Source organism: Lolium perenne, chromosome 6 (assembly GCF_019359855.2).
Source record: "Lolium perenne isolate Kyuss_39 chromosome 6, Kyuss_2.0, whole genome shotgun sequence".
Lineage (NCBI taxonomy): Eukaryota > Viridiplantae > Streptophyta > Magnoliopsida > Poales > Poaceae > Lolium > Lolium perenne.
Genome location: NC_067249.2, coordinates 1,454,280 through 1,476,684, shown reverse-complemented (window position 1 = coordinate 1,476,684; position 22,405 = coordinate 1,454,280). Strand labels below are relative to the sequence as shown.

Below are 22,405 nucleotides of genomic sequence, written 5' to 3'. Positions count from 1 at the left end.
ACCTGGGGTAGGACCTGTAGCCACACACTAGTGGAAAATAGCCCTTTTGTCGCGGGCCGTAAGGCCTTTTGTCGCGGGCGGCCACCCGCGACAACGAAGGCGCGACAAAAGGTCCACCCTTTTGTCGCGGGTCGCTTACCACCCGCGACATATGGTCCACCACGTGGCAGGCGCGGGGTGCCCCAGGGGCACACCCTTTTGTCGCGGGCGGTATTACCACCCGCGACAAAAGGGCCTCTACGTGGCGCGCGCAGAACGCTGCTGCTTTAGGGTTTGAGGTGTGCAGCAACCCTCCCCCCCCCCCCCCCGCCACCGCCCCCCCCTTTTATTTCATTTTTTCATTTTAAAATAAAAGTTGCATAACAAATATTTGTACGCTACTACAAGTTGTACACGTTCATTCATTATATATAGATCGAGCAAACAAATATTGGGAGCAAAACTTCGTAGATTCCCCTTACACATATATATGGAGGTCACTACCACCGGGACTAAAGCCCGTCGTCTATTCGAACTAATACATGGGGATCATTTGTTGCGCCTATTTGGACTAAACAAGCCGTTGTCGTCTATTACTTCTTTCATTAGAAGTCCCGCCAATTCCTCCGTAATTCCTAGTATGTGCTCGTGTGGTTGGAGCTTCTCCCGCATGAAGTCGACCTATATAGGAAAATGAGATGAATATGACTATATCAATCTTGATAACGAAATACTGACGATAATAAACTAAAGTTGTGAATGTTATTACATACGTTGAATCTATTATCGTTGTGCTTCTCAGTGGTTAACATGCGAATAGACTCGCAAACGTAGTATCCACATAGATTCGTCCCCTGTGGCTGCTGGGCGCACGGTACAAGAGTAAATGTTAGCTTCTCTGCGAAGTTACCCGCAATATTATTCTTCAAAGCTCTCCAACACCTGCCAGGCAAAAGAATGATTGAATGAGTGGATAATTAATTGATATCTCACGAAAGATATAGCGCGGCAATTAATGATTGAAATTACCTCTGGAGAATGTTCTGCAAGTCGCGGAACCCGTCCAGGCCTCTACTCAATGGGTCCCTTACTTCAACTATTCCCTTATCAACTTGAATATTTAGCAGAATCCAGTGGAAACTGCACATGTTTATATATATATACGTCATGAATTACACATAACATCGAGTAAGAAAAATTGAATGTGCACAACAGATCAGTAAGACTCTCACCTGTAGTTGTAAGGAAACAGTATTGAATCACAGAAGCTTTGCTCCCCTATAAACCTTAGTAGGTTTCCCCCCGTTTCTTCGACATTATTCTTTACCGTGTCATGATGTACTTTATCTGGGTCAACAAACCCAACATTGAACATCTTATTACTTCTGCATTCAATGATCTTCAGTCTGCATAAGAGAACACATAAGATATAATGAGTATATGCAATGAACAGGAACAACTGAATGAACATGAACTTATATGTAGTTAACAACTTACAAGCAGTAGCAACTCATGAGAGATTTGTCGAGGGCGTCTAAATTGAATAACTGCCAGAGTTCATTCATCTCAATATGGATCTCCTCCTTTCGGAAGTAATAATCTTCTGGGATATCCGCCACGATGTAACTTGTGTTCTCCTTGCACGCATCAATGTACCACTGATGCAAATTCCGCATATGCGTTGGCAGTTTATGCAGCCGCTCTTTGCTGACCAAGTCGGCCCCATAGACAAATTTAGGAGCTATATCGGCAATGGGTAGTACTGCATCATGGGCACTCAGCAATTCCTCCACGGTACAGCCAACTTGAGCCGCTAGCGCCGCAGCTGCTTCCAGATCGAAATCACCATGTTCCTGGTACACCGAGGGAACATCTGACACTTTGAGTGGTGGGATCGATTGTTTGGCCTGTTCTCCGAGCTGGGGAACTTCCTTTCTTTTTCTGCCCGTTGTCGCTGCTTGCTTGGCCTTGAGGGGTGCACTTGTTGAACTTGATTTCTTCCCGGCTACACTTCTAGCTGATGATTTGCTCGTGCTAGCACTATCCTTCTTCTTAGCAGTGCCCTTGTCCCCAATTACCCTCGCAAGTATGCGTGTGTAGTCATCCTTCTTCTCGTGTAAGTCATATTGCGATGGTGTGTTCAGAAAATCAAGAGCATATCCTTTTTGCTTCTCGGTGTATGGCGCTGGCGCTGGAGGTTTTTCCTTATGAAGCTGTTCATGCACGTGTTTCTTTACAATGGCCTCATTTTCCTCTTTAGTACGATCGTAAGGACGGGGGGGAGGAACCTTTGGTACTGTTGGGAGGGGCGACCGCTTGCGGACAGGACTCTTGAAACGCTTCCGGCTGGGTGCATTCCGAGTCTTAGTGGGCGCAGGCGGCGGCGCTGGAGATGGAGATGGACTACGGATGTCATGGTCGTACCCATAGGGTGATGGTGGCGACATGTGATCAGTCGGAAGAGGTGATGGTGGCCTGCGATCACTTGGAGGAGGTGATGGTGACCCGGGACGACTAGTACTAGGGGCTACCCAACCTGGAAGCTTGATGTTTTTCTTTTCCCAAAGAATGATTTCTCCCAGTACGTCTCCGAGTGTAACCTGACCATCACCTCCAGGGATTACGAGCTGCAATGTCTCCCACGACGGTACAACTGAATCCACCCCGACACGAGCATAGCCAGCTGGAATCTCATTGCCATGCCATGTTGCCGGCTCACCTTCAGCTCCAAATGCAGGTAAGACAAAGCCGACCGCCACCTTAACAGATAAGTTCCTGAATACCTCATGGAGATCACAAGGTGTTTGCTCCTTGATTCCATCCACGGGGTCGCCAGGACCGCCATCTATCATCCGTAAAGGCGGGGCCTCCGAGTCGGCCACGCTGCTGTCTCGCCGCTGAGATATGCCGGCGGTATTATCTGGCTGGCGCTGTCCTTTTAGTTCATTTATCTCCCGCTGCTGCTGCTGAATCTCCCGCTGCTGCTGGTCAAGTTGACGTTGGAACTCGGCCATCCGGTCATTCTGCACCTCCAGCTCGCGTTTTTTTGCTCTCGCTCGGCTTCTATAAGTCTCCGCGTCGTCCGGAAACCCAAGCGCCCACGGAACACTAGGGCCGAAGCCTCTTGTTCGTCCTCCCTTTTCAGGATTACCGAGGACAAGCGTCAGCAAGTCTTTCTCTCTATCGGGAGCAAACTTCAGTTTTCCCGCTTTAATATCAGCCATCACTTCAATCCATTTTTCCCTGGGTACCTTAACCTTGCTGTCACTTTCAACAAGGTTCCCTGTCTTCATGTCATACTCACAGCCATGCCCAAGGAACCAATTTCGAGCCCTAATGTCCCATCCTTCTCGCTCGGGTTCTGGAGTGATCCCATTCCGCTTCATCTCAGCCTCTTGTGCATCCCACTTAGGCATGGCTACTTCGTAGCCCCCTCGCCCCGTATGATGGTGATATTTTTTTTCGCTTGCATTCTTCTTGTTTTTCTTTGACAGTCTCATAGCCTCCTCTGATTCTTTGTACTTCACAAATTCTTCCCAGTTATGCTCCTGCTTCGCTAGATAGTTTTCGAATAATGGAGGCTTCTTCTCGGCCTTATAAGTTGCCCATAACCGGTTCTTATACGCCCGGAAAAGTTCCCCCATCTTCTGAAGAGCCCATTTCTTCACTAGCGCCCTCTGCTTGGCCATCTCAGACTCCGATCTCAAAACTGGCAAAGTGAAATGTGTCATGAGGTCGTCAAAAAGTGTGTCTTTGTACCTATCGGCAACCTGATCTTCGGACACATTCTTGGTCTTGTTCCATTCTCTAATAGTGATCGGGAGACGATCCCTAACCAGAACTCCGCACGGATTTTTAAATGTCACTCTGACAGCCGCGGGTGCCACCGGTTGGCCTTTCGGTGATATAGCTTCAATTGTGAAGTGGTCTTTTGGGCTCAACCTCTTTGCCGGGCCTCGTTTCTCCAACTTATCTTCGGAGGCCTAAGAGAATAAAAATTAATTAATTTATATTTATATGTACATATAGAATTCCATTAATGCCTAGTGACCGTATACCTCGCCATGACCGGAGCCGTCGGCTTCTCCATCACCGGAGCCGTCGGCTTCTCCATCACCGGAGCCGCGGTCTTCTCCATCACCAGAGTCGCGCTCTTCTCGGTCGGCTTCTGGACCATCGCGGATTATGTCCTCGAATAGGTCTTCCTGTTCCAAGTCTCGATGGATTTCGAATGGATCCATTGTTTCTGCAAAAAATTAAATCGATAAGTACATGTTCTAACCCTAACCAATCCCTAAACTTAATCAAACACTAACCCTAACCAAACACTACCCAAACCCTAACCCTAACAACGGACGGGGTAGGCTCAAGGAGAGGATCTCGACAATGCTCACGTGAGGAAGAGGGTATCGACGTCGGTTGGTTGCGAGAGGGAGAGGGTGTCGGCGACTGGTATTTGCGAGAGGGAGAGGGTGTCGGCGACTGGTATTTGCGAGAGGGAGAGGGTGTCGGTTGTTTGCGAGAGGGAGGGAAGTTGCGGCGTCGGGGGTGTTCGCGAGAGGGAGAGAAGAGGGGTGTTTGCGAGAGGGAGAGGGCGCGTGAGGGTGTCGGCGACTGGTGTCGGCGAGAGGGAGAGGAGAGGGAAGTTGCGACGTTTCAGAGGTAGAGGAGAGGGAAGTTGCGGCGTCGGGGGTGGCGAAGCGAGGGAGACGGAGCGTGGGACGGTGTCGGTCTGGTCGGGGCGTTTTGAAAGATTTACAAAAAACTTAAACTAACTACATATACATATACTAAACTAACTAACTATACTACATATAATATTACAAAAATTTAAAAAAAAATACTAGCTAACTAACTACATATACATATACTAAACTAACTAACTATACTAGCTAACTAACTATACTAAACTAACTAACTATACTAACTATACTAAACTAACTAATTAACTATACTAAACTAACTATATATACTAAACTAACTATACTAAACTAACTATACTAAACTAACTAAACTAACTAATTAACTATACTAACTAACTATACTAACTATACTAAACTAACTATACTAAACTAACTAACTATACTAGCTAACTAACTAATACTAATAATATTACAAAAAATTTAAAAAAAAAATGGCCGGGGGCGCGCGCTGATGTCTACGTTCCCCCTCCTTTCCTGTAGACAGTGTTGGGCCTCCAAGAGCAGAGGTTTGTAGAACAGCAGCAAGTTTTCCCTTAAGTGGATACCCAAGGTTTATCGAACTCAGGGAGGAAGAGGTCAAAGATATCCCTCTCATGCAACCCTGCAACCACAAAGCAAGAAGTCTCTTGTGTCCCCAACACACCTAATAGGTGCACTAGTTCGGCGAAGAGATAGTGAAATACAGGTGGTATGAATAAGTATGAGCAGTAGCAACGGTGCCAGAAAATAGCTTGCTGGCGTGTAGTTGATGGTGGTAGTATTGCAGCAGTAGTAACGCAGTAAAACAGTAAACAAGCAGCGATAGCAGTATTTAGGAACAAGGCCTAGGGATTACACTTTCACTAGTGGACACTCTCAACATTGATCACATAACAGAATAGATAAATGCATACTCTACACTCTTGTTGGATGATGAACACATTGCGTAGGATTACACGAACCCTCAATGCCGGAGTTAACAAGCTCCACAATTTGTTCATATTTAAGTAACCTTATAGTGTAAGATAGATCAAAAGACTAAACCAAGTACTAACATAGCATGCACACTGTCACCTTCATGCATATGTAGGAGGAATGGATCACATCAATATTATCATAGCAATAGTTAACTTCGCAATCTACAAGAGATCATGATCATAGCATAAACCAAGTACTAACACGGTGCACACACTGTCACCTTTACACACGTGCAGGAGGAATAGAACTACTTTAATAACTTTGCTAGAGTAGCACATAGATAAATTGTGATACAAACTCATATGAATCTCAATCATGTAAAGCAGCTCATGAGATTATTGTATTGAGGTACATAGGAGAGAGATGAACCACATAGCTACTGGTACAGCCCCGAGCCTCGATGGAGAACTACTCCCTCCTCATGGGAGCAGCAGCGGTGATGAAGATGGCGGTGGAGATGGCAGCGGTGTCGATGGAGAAGCCTTCCGGGGGCACTTCCCCGTTCCGGCAGCGTGCCGGAACAGAGACTCCTGTCCCCCAGATCTTGGCCTCGCGATGGCGGCGGCTCTGGAAGGTTTCTGTGGTTTTCGTCGAACTTATCAGGGTTTTCGATCCAGGGGCATTATATAGGCGAAGAGGCGGCGCAGGAGGGTCGAAGGGGCGACGAAACCATAGGGCGGCGCGGCCAGGGCCTGGGCCGTGCCGGCCTATGGTCTGGGGGCCCAGTGCCCCCCCCTCTGGTCCTTCTCGTGTGTTCTGGATGCTTCCGGTGAAAATAGGAACCTGGGCGTTGATTTCATCCGATTCCGAGAATATTTCGTTACTAGGATTTCTGAAACCAAAAACAGCAGAAAACAGAGCGGCACTTCGGCATCTTGTTAATAGGTTAGTTCCAGAAAATGCACGAATATGACATAAAGTGTGCATAAAACATGTAGATAACATCAATAATGTGGCATGGAACATAAGAAATTATCGATACGTCGGAGACGTATCAGCATCCCCAAGCTTAGTTCTGCTCGTCCCGAGCAGGTAAAACAATAACACAGATAATTTCTGGAGTGACATGCCATCATAATCTTGATCATACTATTTGTAAAGCATATGTAGTGAATGCAGCGATCAAAACAATGTATATGACATGAGTAAACAAGTGAATCATAAAGCAAAGACTTTTCATGAATAGCACTTCAAGACAAGCATCAATAAGTCTTGCATAAGAGTTAACTCATAAAGCAATAATTCATAGTAAAGGCATTGAAGCAACACAAAAGAAGATTAAGTTTCAGCGGTTGCTTTCAACTTATAACATGTATATCTCATGGATATTGTCAACATAGAGTAATATAATAAGTGCAATAAGCAAGTATGTAGGAATCAATGCACAGTTCACACAAGTGTTTGCTTCTTGAGGTGGAGAGAAATAGGTGAACTGACTCAACATTGAAAGTAAAAGAATGGTCCTCCATAGAGGAAAAGCATCGATTGCTATATTTGTGCTAGAGCTTTGATTTTGAAAACATGAAACAATTTTGTCAACGGTAGTAATAAAGCATATGTATCATGTAAATTATATCTTACAAGTTGCAAGCCTCATGCATAGTATACTAATAGTGCCCGCACCTTGTCCTAATTAGCTTGGACTACCGGATCATCACAATGCACATGTTTTAACCAAGTGTCACAAAGGGGTACCTCTATGCCGCCTGTACAAAGGTCTAAGGAGAAAGCTCGCATTGGATTTCTCGCTATTGATTATTCTTCAACTTAGACATCCATACCGGGACAACATAGACAACAGATAATGGACTCCTCTTTTATGCATAAGCATGTAACAACAATTAATAATTTTCTCATTTGAGATTGAGGATATATGTCCAAAACTGAAACTTCCACCATGGATCATGGCTTTAGTTAGCGGCCCAATGTTCTTCTCTAACAATATGCATGCTTAACCATAGGGTGGTAGATCGCTCTTACTTCAGACAAGACGGACATGCATAGCAACTCACATGAAATTCAACAATGAATAGTTGATGGCGTCCCCAGTGAACATGGTTATCGCACAACAAGCAACTTAATAAGAGATAAAGTGCATAATTACATATTCAATACCACAATAGTTTTTAAGCTATTTGTCCCATGAGCTATATATTGCAAAGGTGAATGATGGAGTTTTAAAGGTAGCACTCAAGCAATTTACTTTGGAATGGCGGAAAATACCATGTAGTAGGTAGGTATGGTGGACACAAATGGCATAGTGTTGTTTGGCTCAAGGATTTGGATGCATGAGAAGTATTCCCTCTCGATACAAGGTTTAGGCTAGCAAGGCTATTTGAAACAAACACAAGGATGAACCGGTGCAGCAAAACGCACATAAAAGACATATTGTAAACATTATAAGACTCTACACCGTCTTCCTTGTTGTTCAAACTCAATACTAGAAATTATCTAGACCTTAGAGAGACCAATTATGCAAACCAAATTTTAACATGCTCTATGTATTTCTTCATTAATGGGTGCAAAGTATATGATGCAAGAGCTTAAACATGAGCACAACAATTTCCAAGTATCACATTATCCAAGACATTATAGCAATTACTACATCTATCATTTTCCAATTCCAACCATATAACAATTTAACGAAGAAGGAACTTCGCCATGAAAATTAAAAGCTAAGAACACATGTGTTCATACGAACCAGCGGAGCGTGTCTCTCTCCCACACAAGCATGATGTAATCCAATTTATTCAAACAAAACAAAAACAAACCGACGCTCCAAGCAAAGCACATAAGATGTGATGGAATAAAAATATAGTTTCAGGGGAGGAACCTGATAATGTTGTCGATGAAGAAGGGGATGCCTTGGGCATCCCCAAGCTTAGACGCTTGAGTCTTCTTAATATATGCAGGGGTGAACCACCGGGGCATCCCCAAGCTTAGAGCTTTCACTCTTCTTGATCATAGTATATCATCCTCCTCTCTTGACCCTTGAAAACTTCCTTCACACCAAACTTAGAACAACTCATTAGAGGGTTAGTGACAATAAAAACTAATATATTCAGAGGTGACACAATCATTCTCAACACTTCTGGACATTGCTCAAAGCTACTGGAGTTTAATGGAACAAAGAAATCCATCCCACATAGCAAAAGAAGCAATGCGAAATAAAAGGCAGAATCTGTCAAAACAGAACAGTCCGTAAAGACGAATTTCTAATAAATACTTCCGTTGCTCAGATCAGAAAACTCAAAACTAATGAAAGTTGCGTACATATCTGAGGAACACGCACGTAAATTGGCATATTTTTCTGATTTTTTTACAGAGAAAACAGCCCAGATTCGTGACAGATAGAAATCTGTTTCTGCGCAGAAATCCAAATCTAGTATCAACCTTCGATTAGAGGCTTCACTTGGCATAACAAAACACAAAACTAAGATAAGGAGAGGTTGCTACAGTAGTAAACAACTTCCAAGACACAAATATAAAACAAAGTACTGTAGCAAAATAACACATGGGTTATCTCCCAAGAAGTTCTTTTCTTTATAGCCATTAAGATGGGCTCAGCAGTTTTTATGATGCACTCGCAAGAAATAGTATTTGAAGCAAAAGAGAGCATCAAGAGGCAAATTCAAAACACATTTAAGTCTAACATGCTTCCTATGCATAGGAATCTTGTAAATAAACAAGTTCATGAAGAGCAAAGTAGCAAGCATAGGAAGATAAAACAAGTGTAGCTTGAAAAATTTCAGCACATAGAGAGGTGTTTTAGTAACATGAAAATTTCTACAACCATATTTTCCTCTCTCATAATAACTTTCAGTAGCATCATGAGCAAACTCAACAATATAACTATCACATAAAGCATTCTTATCATGAGTCTCATGCATAAAATTATTACTCTCCACATAAGCATAATCAATTTTATTAGTTGTAGTGGGAGCAAATTCAACAAAATAGCTATCATTATTATTCTCATCAAGTGTAGGAGGCATAGTATAATCACAACAAAATTTACTCTCCATAGTAGGTGGCACCAAAAGACCACTATCATTATAATCATCATATATGGGAGGCAAAGTATCATCAAAGTAAATTTCCTCCTCATTGCCCGGGGGACTAAAAAGATCATGCTCATCAAAACCAGCTTCCCCAAGCTTAGAATTTTCCATATCATTAGCAACAATAGTGTTCAATGTGTTCATGCTAATATGTTCCATGGGTTTTTTAATTTTCGGATCAAACCATCCATGTCTTAAATCAGGAAATAGAGTAAAAAGCTCATTGTTGTCCATTATGCCTTACTAGTGTAAACAAGAAACAAAAAGTTGTAATTGCAGGATCTAAAGGAAATAGCTTTGAGTACTTACAACGGCGAAAATAGCTTAGTAGCCGAGATCCGGAGTGTGAGTACCTTTTACCTTTCCTCCCCGGCAACGGCGCCAGAAAATAGCTTGATGTCTACGTTCCCCCTCCTTTCCTGTAGACAGTGTTGGGCCTCCAAGAGCAGGGGTTTGTAGAACAGCAGCAAGTTTTCCCTTAAGTGGATACCCAAGGTTTATCGAACTCAGGGAGGAAGAGGTCAAAGATATCCCTCTCATGCAACCCTGCAACCACAAAGCAAGAAGTCTCTTGTGTCCCCAACACACCTAATAGGTGCACTAGTTCGGTGAAGAGATAGTGAAATACAGGTGGTATGAATAAGTATGAGCAGTAGCAACGGTGCCAGAAAATAGCTTGCTGGCGTGTAGTTGATGGTGGTAGTATTGCAGCAGTAGTAACGTAGTAAAACAGTAAACAAGCAGCGATAGCAGTATTTAGGAACAAGGCCTAGGGATTACACTTTCACTAGTGGACACTCTCAACATTGATCACATAACAGAATAGATAAATGCATACTCTACACTCTTGTTGGATGATGAACACATTGCGTAGGATTACACGAACCCTCAATGCCGGAATTAACAAGCTCCACAATTTGTTCATATTTAAGTAACCTTATAGTGTAAGATAGATCAAAAGACTAAACCAAGTACTAACATAGCATGCACACTGTCACCTTCATGCATATGTAGGAGGAATAGATCACATCAATATTATCATAGCAATAGTTAACTTCGCAATCTACAAGAGATCATGATCATAGCATAAACCAAGTACTAACACGGTGCACACACTGTCACCTTTACACACGTGCAGGAGGAATAGAACTACTTTAATAACTTTGCTAGAGTAGCACATAGATAAATTGTGATACAAACTCATATGAATCTCAATCATGTAAAGCAGCTCATGAGATTATTGTATTGAGGTACATAGGAGAGAGATGAACCACATAGCTACCGGTACAGCCCCGAGCCTCGATGGAGAACTACTCCCTCCTCATGGGAGCAGCAGCGGTGATGAAGATGGCGGTGGAGATGGCAGCGGTGTCGATGGAGAAGCCTTCCGGGGGCACTTCCCCGTTCCGGCAGCGTGCCGGAACAGAGACTCCTTTCCCCTAGATCTTGGCCTCGCGATGGCGGCGGCTCTGGAAGGTTTCTGTGGTTTTCGTCGAACTTATCAGGGTTTTCGATCCAGGGGCATTATATAGGCGAAGAGGCGGCGCAGGAGGGTCGAAGGGGCGACGAAACCATAGGGCGGCGCGGCCAGGGCCTGGGCCACGCCGGCCTATGGTCTGGGGGCCCAGTGCCCCCCCTCTGGTCCTTCTCGTGTGTTCTGGATGCTTCCGGTGAAAATAGGAACCTGGGCGTTGATTTCATCCGATTCCGAGAATATTTCGTTACTAGGATTTCTGAAACCAAAAACAGCAGAAAACAGGAACTGGCACTTCGGCATCTTGTTAATAGGTTAGTTCCAGAAAATGCACGAATATGACATAAAGTGTGCATAAAACATGTAGATAACATCAATAATGTGGCATGGAACATAAGAAATTATCGATACGTCGGAGACGTATCACGCGCCGGTGGCCGGCGGCGGCTACCTGCGCAGGGCGCGCGCGGTAGAAGGGCCGGTGGCGGCGCAGAGGTGGCGGGGGCGGCGGCCGGGGGCGGCGACGGCGCAGAAGGTGGCGGGGGCGGCGGCCGGGGCGGCGTAGCTGCCGGCGGCGACGGCGGCGGCGGTGCGGATTTTGGCAGCTCGGCGGCGCAAAAACGTCTAGGGTTGCCTCCGGGGTCGCGGGTGGAGGCTCCGCCCGCGACGCGGAGCTTATATAGGTGACACCCTTTTGTCGCGGGTCGTGCCACGGCCCGCCCCCTTTGTCGCGGGTGGTGGCACGACCCGCGACAAAATGGGGTCTTTGTCGCGGGTCGTGCCACCACCCGCGACAAAAGGGGGTTGGGGATGATCCGCGCCAAGTGCATCCAACGGCTCCGGCCGCTTGAATCCAACGGCCTGGAGCCGTTGGACGTGGATCAGCCCCCTTTTCTGAACTTTTTCCTTTTCTATTTTAAATAAACCCTGTTTATCTATTTTATATTAATAAAAACTATTATTTTAATAACTTTTAAATGGTAACTCAAATAGAAATGTTTTATATATGAAAATTGATCAGAAAAATCCAATGAACATGAATATGACATCCATATACCTATTTGCATCTCACATCATAGTCGTGTATGTTTCACCCTAATGATATGCGGAGTATTTCGGACACCGACGTGTAGCCGCCGCCTCCGCTCATTCATCTCCGAGATGCCGCCACGCCGTCGCGGGTCGTCCGGTTTCCGTGGCATCCGTGGCACAGTGCATCCAACGGCTCCGGCCGTTTGTATCCAACGTGTCGCTTCCCCGTGCCACGTGTCGCCCCGTCGCTGCCGGCGTGCGACGTGTGTAGCCGTGGCTTGCACGTGCCATGCCCCGCGTGCGACGTGTGTAGCCGTAACTTACACGTGCCATGCCCCGCGTGCGACGTGTGTAGCCGTGGCTTACACGTGTCATGCCCCGCGTGCGCTATATAGAGCGCCGCGTGCGCGCGCAGCCACACGTCGCCACCGCCTCCGCTCATTCATCTCCGAGATGCCGCCACGTCGTCGAGGGTCGTCCGGTTTCCGTGGCGTTCGAGTGCGTCCGAGCGGTAGGTTCTACGCCGAGATACGCGCCGGTGGCATCCGCCTAACCCTCGGCACGTACAACACGCCGGAGCTGGCGGTGCGCGCTTACGACGCGGCGGCGTGGCGATTTCGGCGGCCACGGCGCGACATGAACTTCCTGGATGTTGAATCGCTAGAGGAGGCGGAGTTCCTCGCGCCAGCGCCGTGCCTCCTCGACGACGAGGACCGTCGCCGGCACCGCCAGGTGCAGCGCAGGATCGCCATCGCTGAGCACGACGAGCAGTTGATGCGCCAGTGGAGGGCGCAGTTCCCCAACGACGTCGACAACACCGACGCGTTCTTCGCTGACCTCAGGGCACAACGCAGGTCCAACAGGCGCCATCGTCGGGCCGTCGCCGAGTTCGAGCTCGAGAACCCGAATACAACTTGGGCCGAAAACGACCCTCGGTGGGATGACATTTGGACGGAGACAACCTCCGACGACGTGTAGAGACTAGACTAGTCATTTATCTATTTTATTGTAATTTCAATAAAGTCGTTGTCGGTTGTTTTAGTTTAAATTCAGTTTATAAAGTCGTTGTCGGTTGTTTTAGTTCAATAAAGTGGTTGTTACGAAATTTTATTACGATTGAACTGGAATTAAAGTACAGAGCTCAACTGAAAATTAAGATACATGGCCAGATTCGAATGTTGGAGCCATTCAGTCATAGTCTTGCCTAGCCATATAAACGTCGCCACTGTAGTCATCATAGTCGCCGACGTCATCGTCGCTAGCATCGGGGTCGCGGTTGTCGAACCTGGACGGGTGAGCACGCTTGGGCTGGGATTGAGGGTAGCGCAGGCGGGGGCCACGGTAGGCCATTACGCTCTGGAGAGTCCGGCCGCGCCACCACAGCCGACGGCCGGCCTCATTGAAGTTCGAAGGAGGCGGGCCGTCCTCCTCGTACCTGGCAACCGCCATCTCACGCTGATTGATGAAGAAGCTGTCCCAAGTCGGGCTGTAGTCGGGATGCCACTGGGGATTCCTCCGCTGCTCTGGCGTGAGCTCGAAGTAGTAGTGGTTCATGATGGCCATCTCGCGTGCCACACCTAGAGGGATAGGAGGGACCGGTACGCCTCCGACGCTCAGCAACCAGCCGGTCGGGATGCGGTAGCCCGGCGGGCATGGGTAGTTCAAGGCGCAAAGTGCCTCCGCCTCCCGGGGTGTTAGAGATACGATGGAAGCCATGGGAGAGGGTGATGAGGTTTGCAGATATGAGTGTAGATGTGATATGTAAATGGAGACCAAGCCTACATATATATAGTGAAAAAATGGCGGGAAGACGGAGGCGGGAAGCGGTGGGAAGCGCGGGAAGAAAATAGGCGGGCAACCTTTAGTCCCGGCTGGTGGATGAAACCGGGACTAAAGCTGTCGGCAGGATGAGGATGTGTGGGTAACCTTTAGTCACGGTTGGTGGGTGCAACCGGGACTAAAGTTCCATCTCCTCTAACAGTGTTGGGGAAAGGGTTCTCATTATTACATAAATGTAGAGATTGTCTTGGGAACTATATATGAAGAATACATTATTACATCGCCATCTACTGCTGTGATCTTCTACGCCGTAGCCATGGAGAATCTTCATCATTTAGCAAGATGCTTGGGTCAATTTTCACCGTGAAGGGTGGAATTTCTTTAAACTTATTATAATCTTCTGACATGTCTGTCTTGTCATCCACTCCCACGATGTTTCTTTTCCCCGAAAGAACTATGTGGCGCTTTGGCTCCTCGGTTGATGTATTCTTTTGTTGATTTCTTTTTCTCGATTTGCTAGACATGTCCTTCACGTAGAAAACTTGAGCCACCTCGTTGGCTAGGACGAATGGCTCGTCCATGTACGCAAGATTGTTGGGATCCACTGTTGTCATACCGTACTTATCGTCTACCTGTACGCCGCTGAGCTTCACCCATTTGCACCGAAACAAAGGGACCTTAAAAGTGGGACCATAGTCAAGTTCCCATATCTCCTCTATGTATCCATAATATGTGGTGGTTTGCCCATTCTCATCTTTTGCATCGAAGCGGACACCACTGTTTTGGTTGGTGCTCTTTTTATCTTGGTCGATCGTGTAAAATGTATTCCCATTTATCTCGTACCCTTGGAATGTACATATGTTTGAAGATGGTAAACTGGCCAACAAGTACAGCTGCTCTACAACAGTTGGGTCACTAATGAGATGTCTTTGCAACCAACTGCCGAAGGTATTCATGTGTTGACGTGTAATCAAGGACTCGGGCTGGCCTGGGTTTATTTCTCGTAAAACATTCTTGTGTTTCTCGATGTACGGAGCCACCAAGCTGGAATTGTATAGAACTGTGTAGTGTGCTTGATTGAAAGAAATCTTGTCCCTGCACACTGATGTCTACTTCCCCCTCCTTTCCTGTAGACAGTGTTGGGCCTCCAAGAGCAGAGGTTTGTAGAACAGCAGCAAGTTTTCCCTTAAGTGGATCACCCAAGGTTTATCGAACTCAGGGAGGAAGAGGTCAAAGATATCCCTCTCATGCAACCCTGCAACCACAAAGCAAGAAGTCTCTTGTGTCCCCAACACACCTAATAGGTGCACTAGTTCGGCGAAGAGATAGTGAAATACAGGTGGTATGAATATATATGAGCAGTAGCAATGGTGCCAGAAAATAGCTTGCTGGCGTGTAGTTGATGGTGGTAGTATTGCAGCAGTAGTAACGCAAAGAAACAAGAAACAAGCAGCGATAGCGATATTTAGGAACAAGGCCTAGGGATTACACTTTCACTAGTGGACACTCTCAACATTGATCACATAACAGCAGTATAAATGCATACTCTACACTCTTGTTGGATGATGAACGCATTGCGTAGGATTACACGAACCCTCAATGCCGGAGTTAACAAGCTCCACAATTTGTTCATATTTAAGTAACCTTATAGTGTAAGATAGATCAAAAGACTAAACCAAGTACTAACATAGCATGCACACTGTCACCTTCATGCATATGTAGGAGGAATAGATCACATCAATACTATCATAGCAATAGTTAACTTCATAATCTACAAGAGATCATGATCATAGCATAAACCAAGTACTAACACGGATGCACACACTGTCACCATTACATCGTGCAGGAGGAATAAAACTACTTTAATAACATTGCTAGAGTAGCACATAGATAATAGTGATACAAAACTCATATGAATCTCAATCATGTAAAGCAGCTCATGAGATTATTGTATTGAGGTACATGGGAGAGAGATGAACCACATAGCTACAGCGGAGCCCTCAGCCTCGGGGGTGGATTACTCCCTCCTCATCATGGAGGCAGCGATGGCGGTGAAGATGGCGGTGAAGACGGCGGTGGAGATGGCTTCGGGGGCAATTCCCCGTCCCGGCAGGGTGCCGAAACAGAGTTATGTCCCCCGAATTGGAGTTTCGCGATGGCGGCGGCGCCCCTGGAGTCTTTCTGGAGTTTCGTCAAGCGGTGTCGAAGTTTTAGGTCACGACGGCTTAAATAGGCGAAGAGTCGGAGTCGGAGGGGCCACGGGCTGCCCAAACCTTAGGGGGGCGCCCCCCCCTGGCCGCGCCGGGGTGTGGTTTGGTGGCCCTGTCCCCCTTCTCTGGCGGTTCTCGTGTGTTCTGGATGCTTCCGGTGAAAATAGGAACTTGGGCGTTGATTTCGTCCGATTCCGAGAATATTTCGTTACTAGGATTTCTGAAACCAAAAACAGCAGAAAACAGCAACTGGCCTCTCGGCATCTCGTCAATAGGTTAGTTCCGGAAAACGCATAAAAATGATATAAAGTGTGAACAAAACATGTTGGTATTGTCATAAAACAAGCATGGAACATCGGAAATTATAGATACGTTGGAGACGTATCAGCATCCCCAAGCTTAGTTCCTACTCGTCCTCGAGTAGGTAAACGATAAAAGATAATTTCTGAGGTGACATGCTACCAACATAATCTTAATCATACCATTGTAAAGCATATGAGATGAATGCAGCGATTCGAAACAATGTAAATGCAATGAGTAAACAATTGAATCATATAGCAAAGACTTTTCATGAATAGTACTTTCGAGACAAGCATCAATAAGTCTTGCATAAGAGTTACTCATAAAGCAATAAATTCATAGTAGAGACATTGAAGCAACACAATGGAAGATTAAGTTTCAGCGGTTGCTTTCAACTTGTAACATGTATATCTCATGGATAGTTGTCAATGCAGAGCAATATAACAAATGCAATAAGCAAGTATGTAAGAATCAATGCACAGTTCACACAAATGTTTGCTTCTTGAGGTAGAGAGAGATAGGTGAACTGACTCAACAATAAAAGTAAAAGAATGGTCCTTCAAAGAGGAAAGCATCGATTGCTATATTTGTGCTAGAGCTTTGATTTTGAAAACATGAAACAATTTTGTCAACGGTAGTAATAAAGCATATGTATCATGTAAATTATATCTTACAAGTTGCAAGCCTCATGCATAGTGTACTAATAGTGCCCGCACCTTGTCCTAATTAGCTTGGACTACCGGATCATCACAATGCACATGTTTTTACCAAGTGTCACAAAGGGGTACCTCTATACCGCCTGTACAAAGGTCTAAGGAGAAAGCTCGCATTGGATTTCTCGCTATTGATTATTCTTCAACTTAGACATCCATACCGGGACAACATAGACAACAGATAATGGACTCCTCTTTTATGCATAAGCATGTAACAACAATTAATAATTTTCTCATTTGAGATTGAGGATATTTGTCCAAAACTGAAACTTCCACCATGGATCATGGCTTTAGTTAGCGGCCCAATGTTCTTCTCTAACAATATGCATGCTTAATCATAAGGTGGTAGATCTCTCTTACTTCAGACAAGACGGACATGCATAGCAACTCACATGAAATTCAACAATGAATAGTTGATGGCGTCCCCAGTGAACATGGTTATCGCACAACAAGCAACTTAATAAGAGATAAAGTGCATAATTACATATTCAACACCACAATAGTTTTTAAGCTATTTGTCCCATGAGCTATATATTGCAAAGGTGAATGATGGAATTTTAAAGGTAGCACTCAAGCAATTTACTTTGGAATGGCGGAAAATACCATGTAGTAGGTAGGTATGGTGGACACAAATGGCATAGTGGTTGGCTCAAGTATTTTGGATGCATGAGAAGTATTCCCTCTCGATACAAGGTTTAGGCTAGCAAGGCTTATTTGAAACAAACACAAGGATGAACCGGTGCAGCAAAACTCACATAAAAGACATATTGAAAACATTATAAGACTCTACACCGTCTTCCTTGTTGTTCAAACTCAATACTAGAAATTATCTAGACCTTAGAGAAACCAAATATGCAAACCAAATTTTAGCATGCTCTATGTATTTCTTCATTAATGGGTGCAAAGCATATGATGCAAGAGCTTAATCATGAACACAACAATTGCCAAGTATCACATTACCCAAGACATTTATAGCAATTACTACATGTATCATTTTCCAATTCCAACCATATAACAATTTAACGAAGGAGAAACTTCGCCATGAATACTATGAGTAGAAACCAAGGACATACTTGTCCATATGCTACAGCGGAGCGTGTCTCTCTCCCATAAAGTGAATGCTAGGATCCATTTTATTCAAACAAAACCAAAAAAACAAAAAACAAACCGACGCTCCAAGCAAAGCACATAAGATGTGATGGAATAAAAATATAGTTTCAGGGGAGGAACCTGATAATGTTGTCGATGAAGAAGGGGATGCCTTGGGCATCCCCAAGCTTAGACGCTTGAGTCTTCTTAGAATATGCAGGGGTGAACCACCGGGGCATCCCCAAGCTTAGAGTTTTCACTCTTCTTGATCATAGTATATCATCCTCCTCTCTTGACCCTTGAAAACTTCCTTCACACCAAACTTCTCATAAACTTCATTAGAGGGGTTAGTACATAATCAAAAACTCACATGTTCAGAGGTGACACAATCATTCTTAACACTTCTGGACATTGCTCAAAGCTACTGGAAGGTAATGGAACAAAGGAATCCACCCAACACAGCAAAAGAAGCAATGCGAAATAAAAGGCAGAATCTGTCAAAACAGAACAGTCCGTAAAGACGAATTTCTAATAAATACTTCCGTTGCTCAGATCAGAAAACTCAAAACTAATGAAAGTTGCGTACATATCTGAGGAACACGCACGTAAATTGGCATATTTTTCTGATTTTTCTACAGAGAAAACAGCCCAGATTCGTGACATATAGAAATCTGTTTCTGCGCAGAAATCCAAATCTAGTATCAACCTTCGATTAGAGGCTTCACTTGGCACAACAAAACACAAAACTAAGATAAGGAGAGGTTGCTACAGTAGTAAACAACTTCCAAGACACAAAATAAAAACAAAGTACTGTAGCAAAATAATACATGGGTTATCTCCCAAGAAGTTCTTTCTTTATAGCCATTAAGATGGGCTCAGCAGTTTTAATGATCCACTCGCAGGAAATAGTATTCGAAGTAAAAGAGAGCTTCAAGAGGCAAATTCAAAACAAATTTAAGTCTAACATGCTTCCTATGAAGAGGAATCTTGTATACAAATGAATTCATGAAGAACAAAGTGACAAGCGTAAGAGGATAAAACACGAGTAACTTCAAGATTCTCGACATAAAGAGGGGAAAATTAATATTATTAGGATGCATATAACCATATTTCCCTCTCTCATAATAACTTTCAGTAGCATCATTGATGAAATCCACAATATACCCATCACTTAAAACATTCTTATCATGGTTCATATGCATAGAAGTATCATTAAATTTGGCATAAGAAGAGTTATTCTCATTAATAGTAATTGGAGCAAGATTATTATCAAGAATTTGAACATGGTAAACAAGTTGCATACTAAAGGAATTATTCTTGGTAATCCAATCATGACTATGACAAGTTTCATAAGGATAGTTATAACCTATATCATAGCATTCTTTGTAATAATCATCAAAGATCGGAGGCACAGTGTCATCATAAGAAATAGAATAGTTATCTTTCACAGTCGGTTTATCTATGACCATACCATCGTTGTTATTAGAAGGAGATGTATCAAACACATAATGATCAGTAGCAAATGGATTTTCAAACACCTCTTCCCCAAGCTTACAGCTTTCTATATTATTATGGGAGGAAGCATGGATAGCACTGACACTATGGCAATTATTATCATCATTTTCAGAATTAGTTTCCCAGAGATTTGCAATATCAAAAGTAGTGTGCTCATTCAAATCATGATCGCTAATGTATGTAAAGGGCATAGGAAGATCATCATATTCAGATTCATTGTCACAATAATCATTAGGAGCAACATACTTACGGTTACTTAGCGTTATCTCATTCACGCGGGGATACGCCGTTACCTCTTTCTTTTTATTCTCCTTCTTCTTCTTCTTCTTCTTCTTCGTTCCCTTCTTCCTCTTCTTCTCTTCCTTCTCCTCGTTCCCTTCTTTAGGAGGAAGAGGCTTGAAGGGCAGCTTGTCCGCATAACCTGAGTTACCTTCAGAAACAATAGAAGAAACTTGGGAGGATCCCTCCTTTTCATTAATTAGTTGAAAACACACAGCGGTCCTATCATATTTTGGCAAGGTGTCATCTTCTAAAATATTTTGTATGTAAGTATTTGTATGGCTATTATCAATGCAATAAGAAAAACACCCATGCAGGACATCATCAATATCAAGATCACTCATATGTAACAAAGAGATTTTTCTCGACAGTTCTTCACACCCCAAAAATAAAGTAAGTTCATCATGCTGATTAGGAGTAATTTCATCATCACAATACAAATTTGCAGCACTCATTGGGTTCAAATTATCATTGGAGGAGCATTGAAAATTAAAATGACCCACTTCATGGCAAACTTCACAAATAAAAGGATAGAGGGCACAAACTTTTTTACCAAGATCATCTAGAGCCCTAAACCACTTTCTAGTTTTTTCATTAATATGATGGATGCAATATTCATCTTTGACTTGATTAATTCCACAAGGTCTATGCATTCCACAAAAATTAACATGCTTATAAGAAATAGAATTCTTAGGAGTTTGAGCATGCTTATTGCAATAATTAACAACAATTTGATTCTTCATGCAAGCCTCTTTAAAAGGTTCATGATACATATTAAAATTCTTTTTAGGCAATTCAAAATGAGAAGCAAAGGCTTTATAAAGATTTGCAGCAACTTGAGAGTCAAGACCATAAGTAGCACTCATATTTCGAAATTTATCGGTATCCATAAAAGCTTCAATGCATTCATAATCATAATTTATACCTGACTCTTTACCTTTGTCGTTCTCCCATCCTTCAGCGTTGTCCTCAATCCGATCAAGAAGATCCCACCTAGCTTCAACCTCCTTGCTTGTGAAAGATCCCTCCGAACACGCGTCCAGATAGTCCTTGTGTTGTCCTGAAAGTCTCGCATAAAAATTGTTAACAATAACATTACGGGGGAGCTCATGAATGGGACATTTGAGCATTAGTGACTTTAGTCTCCCCCACACTTGAGAAATACTCTCTCCATCACGAGGATAAAAGTTATAAATATAATTCCTATCAATATGCACTTCATGAGGAGGATAAAATTTAGAATAAAATCGGGGCACAATATCATTCCATTCAAGAGAATCCCCATTATCCAGTAATTTATACCAATTCGCCGCTTTACCAGACAGCGATATAGAGAATAGTTTCTTCCTCACTTCATCCATAGCAATACCTGCACACTTGAATAAACAGCATAATTCATGCAAGAACAATAAATGATCTCCAGGGTGGACAGTTCCATCCCCTGTATAACGGTTATCCATAACGCGTTCAATAATTTGCATAGGTATTTTATACGGAATACTTTCGGCTGGTGGATTTAAAATATCAGAAGCATCATTAGAGTTATCGCATATGGGAGATAAAGCATTATCAGAGCAAAATATTTCTTCCAAAGCTGAGGAGCAAAAAAGATTATTTTTATATAAACTAGCTTCCCCAAGCTTAGACTTATCCATAGTATTAGCAGTAATTGCATTCATACTAATAACATCGCTACTAACATGCAAATAAGGTTCCATAGGTTTTTTAATTTTCGCATCAAACAATTCTAAATCAGGAAAAAGATTAAAAAGCTCACCAATTTTTTTGTTGTTTTCCATTATGCCTAACTAGTGTAAAACAAGAAACAAAAAGATGCAATTGCAGGATCTAAAGGAAATAGCTTCGAGTACTTATAACGGCGGAAAATAGCTTGGTAGCCGAGGTCCGGAGTATGAGTACCTTTTACCTTTCCTCCCCGGCAACGGCGCCAGAAAATAGCTTGATGTCTACTTCCCCCTCCTTTCCTGTAGACAGTGTTGGGCCTCCAAGAGCAGAGGTTTGTAGAACAGCAGCAAGTTTTCCCTTAAGTGGATCACCCAAGGTTTATCGAACTCAGGGAGGAAGAGGTCAAAGATATCCCTCTCATGCAACCCTGCAACCACAAAGCAAGAAGTCTCTTGTGTCCCCAACACACCTAATAGGTGCACTAGTTCGGCGAAGAGATAGTGAAATACAGGTGGTATGAATATATATGAGCAGTAGCAATGGTGCCAGAAAATAGCTTGCTGGCATGTAGTTGATGGTGGTAGTATTGCAGCAGTAGTAACGCAGTAAAACAGTAAACAAGCAGCGA

General features: G+C 43.8%; 1 protein-coding gene across 1 annotated transcript; it reads right to left on the bottom strand.

The window, feature by feature from the left end:
• Positions 1-453: 453 nt before the first annotated feature.
• Positions 454-4,222, bottom strand: LOC139832020 (uncharacterized). The gene is made up of 7 exons (XM_071821418.1): positions 4,038-4,222; positions 3,402-3,962; positions 1,477-2,087; positions 1,212-1,385; positions 1,009-1,119; positions 753-921; positions 454-660 (listed from the first exon to the last, which is right to left on the bottom strand). The coding sequence occupies exons 1-7, from the start codon at positions 4,218-4,220 to the stop codon at positions 529-531; spliced, it is 1,941 nt and encodes a 646-aa protein (XP_071677519.1). The 5' UTR covers positions 4,221-4,222; the 3' UTR covers positions 454-528.
• Positions 4,223-22,405: the final 18,183 nt, after the last annotated feature.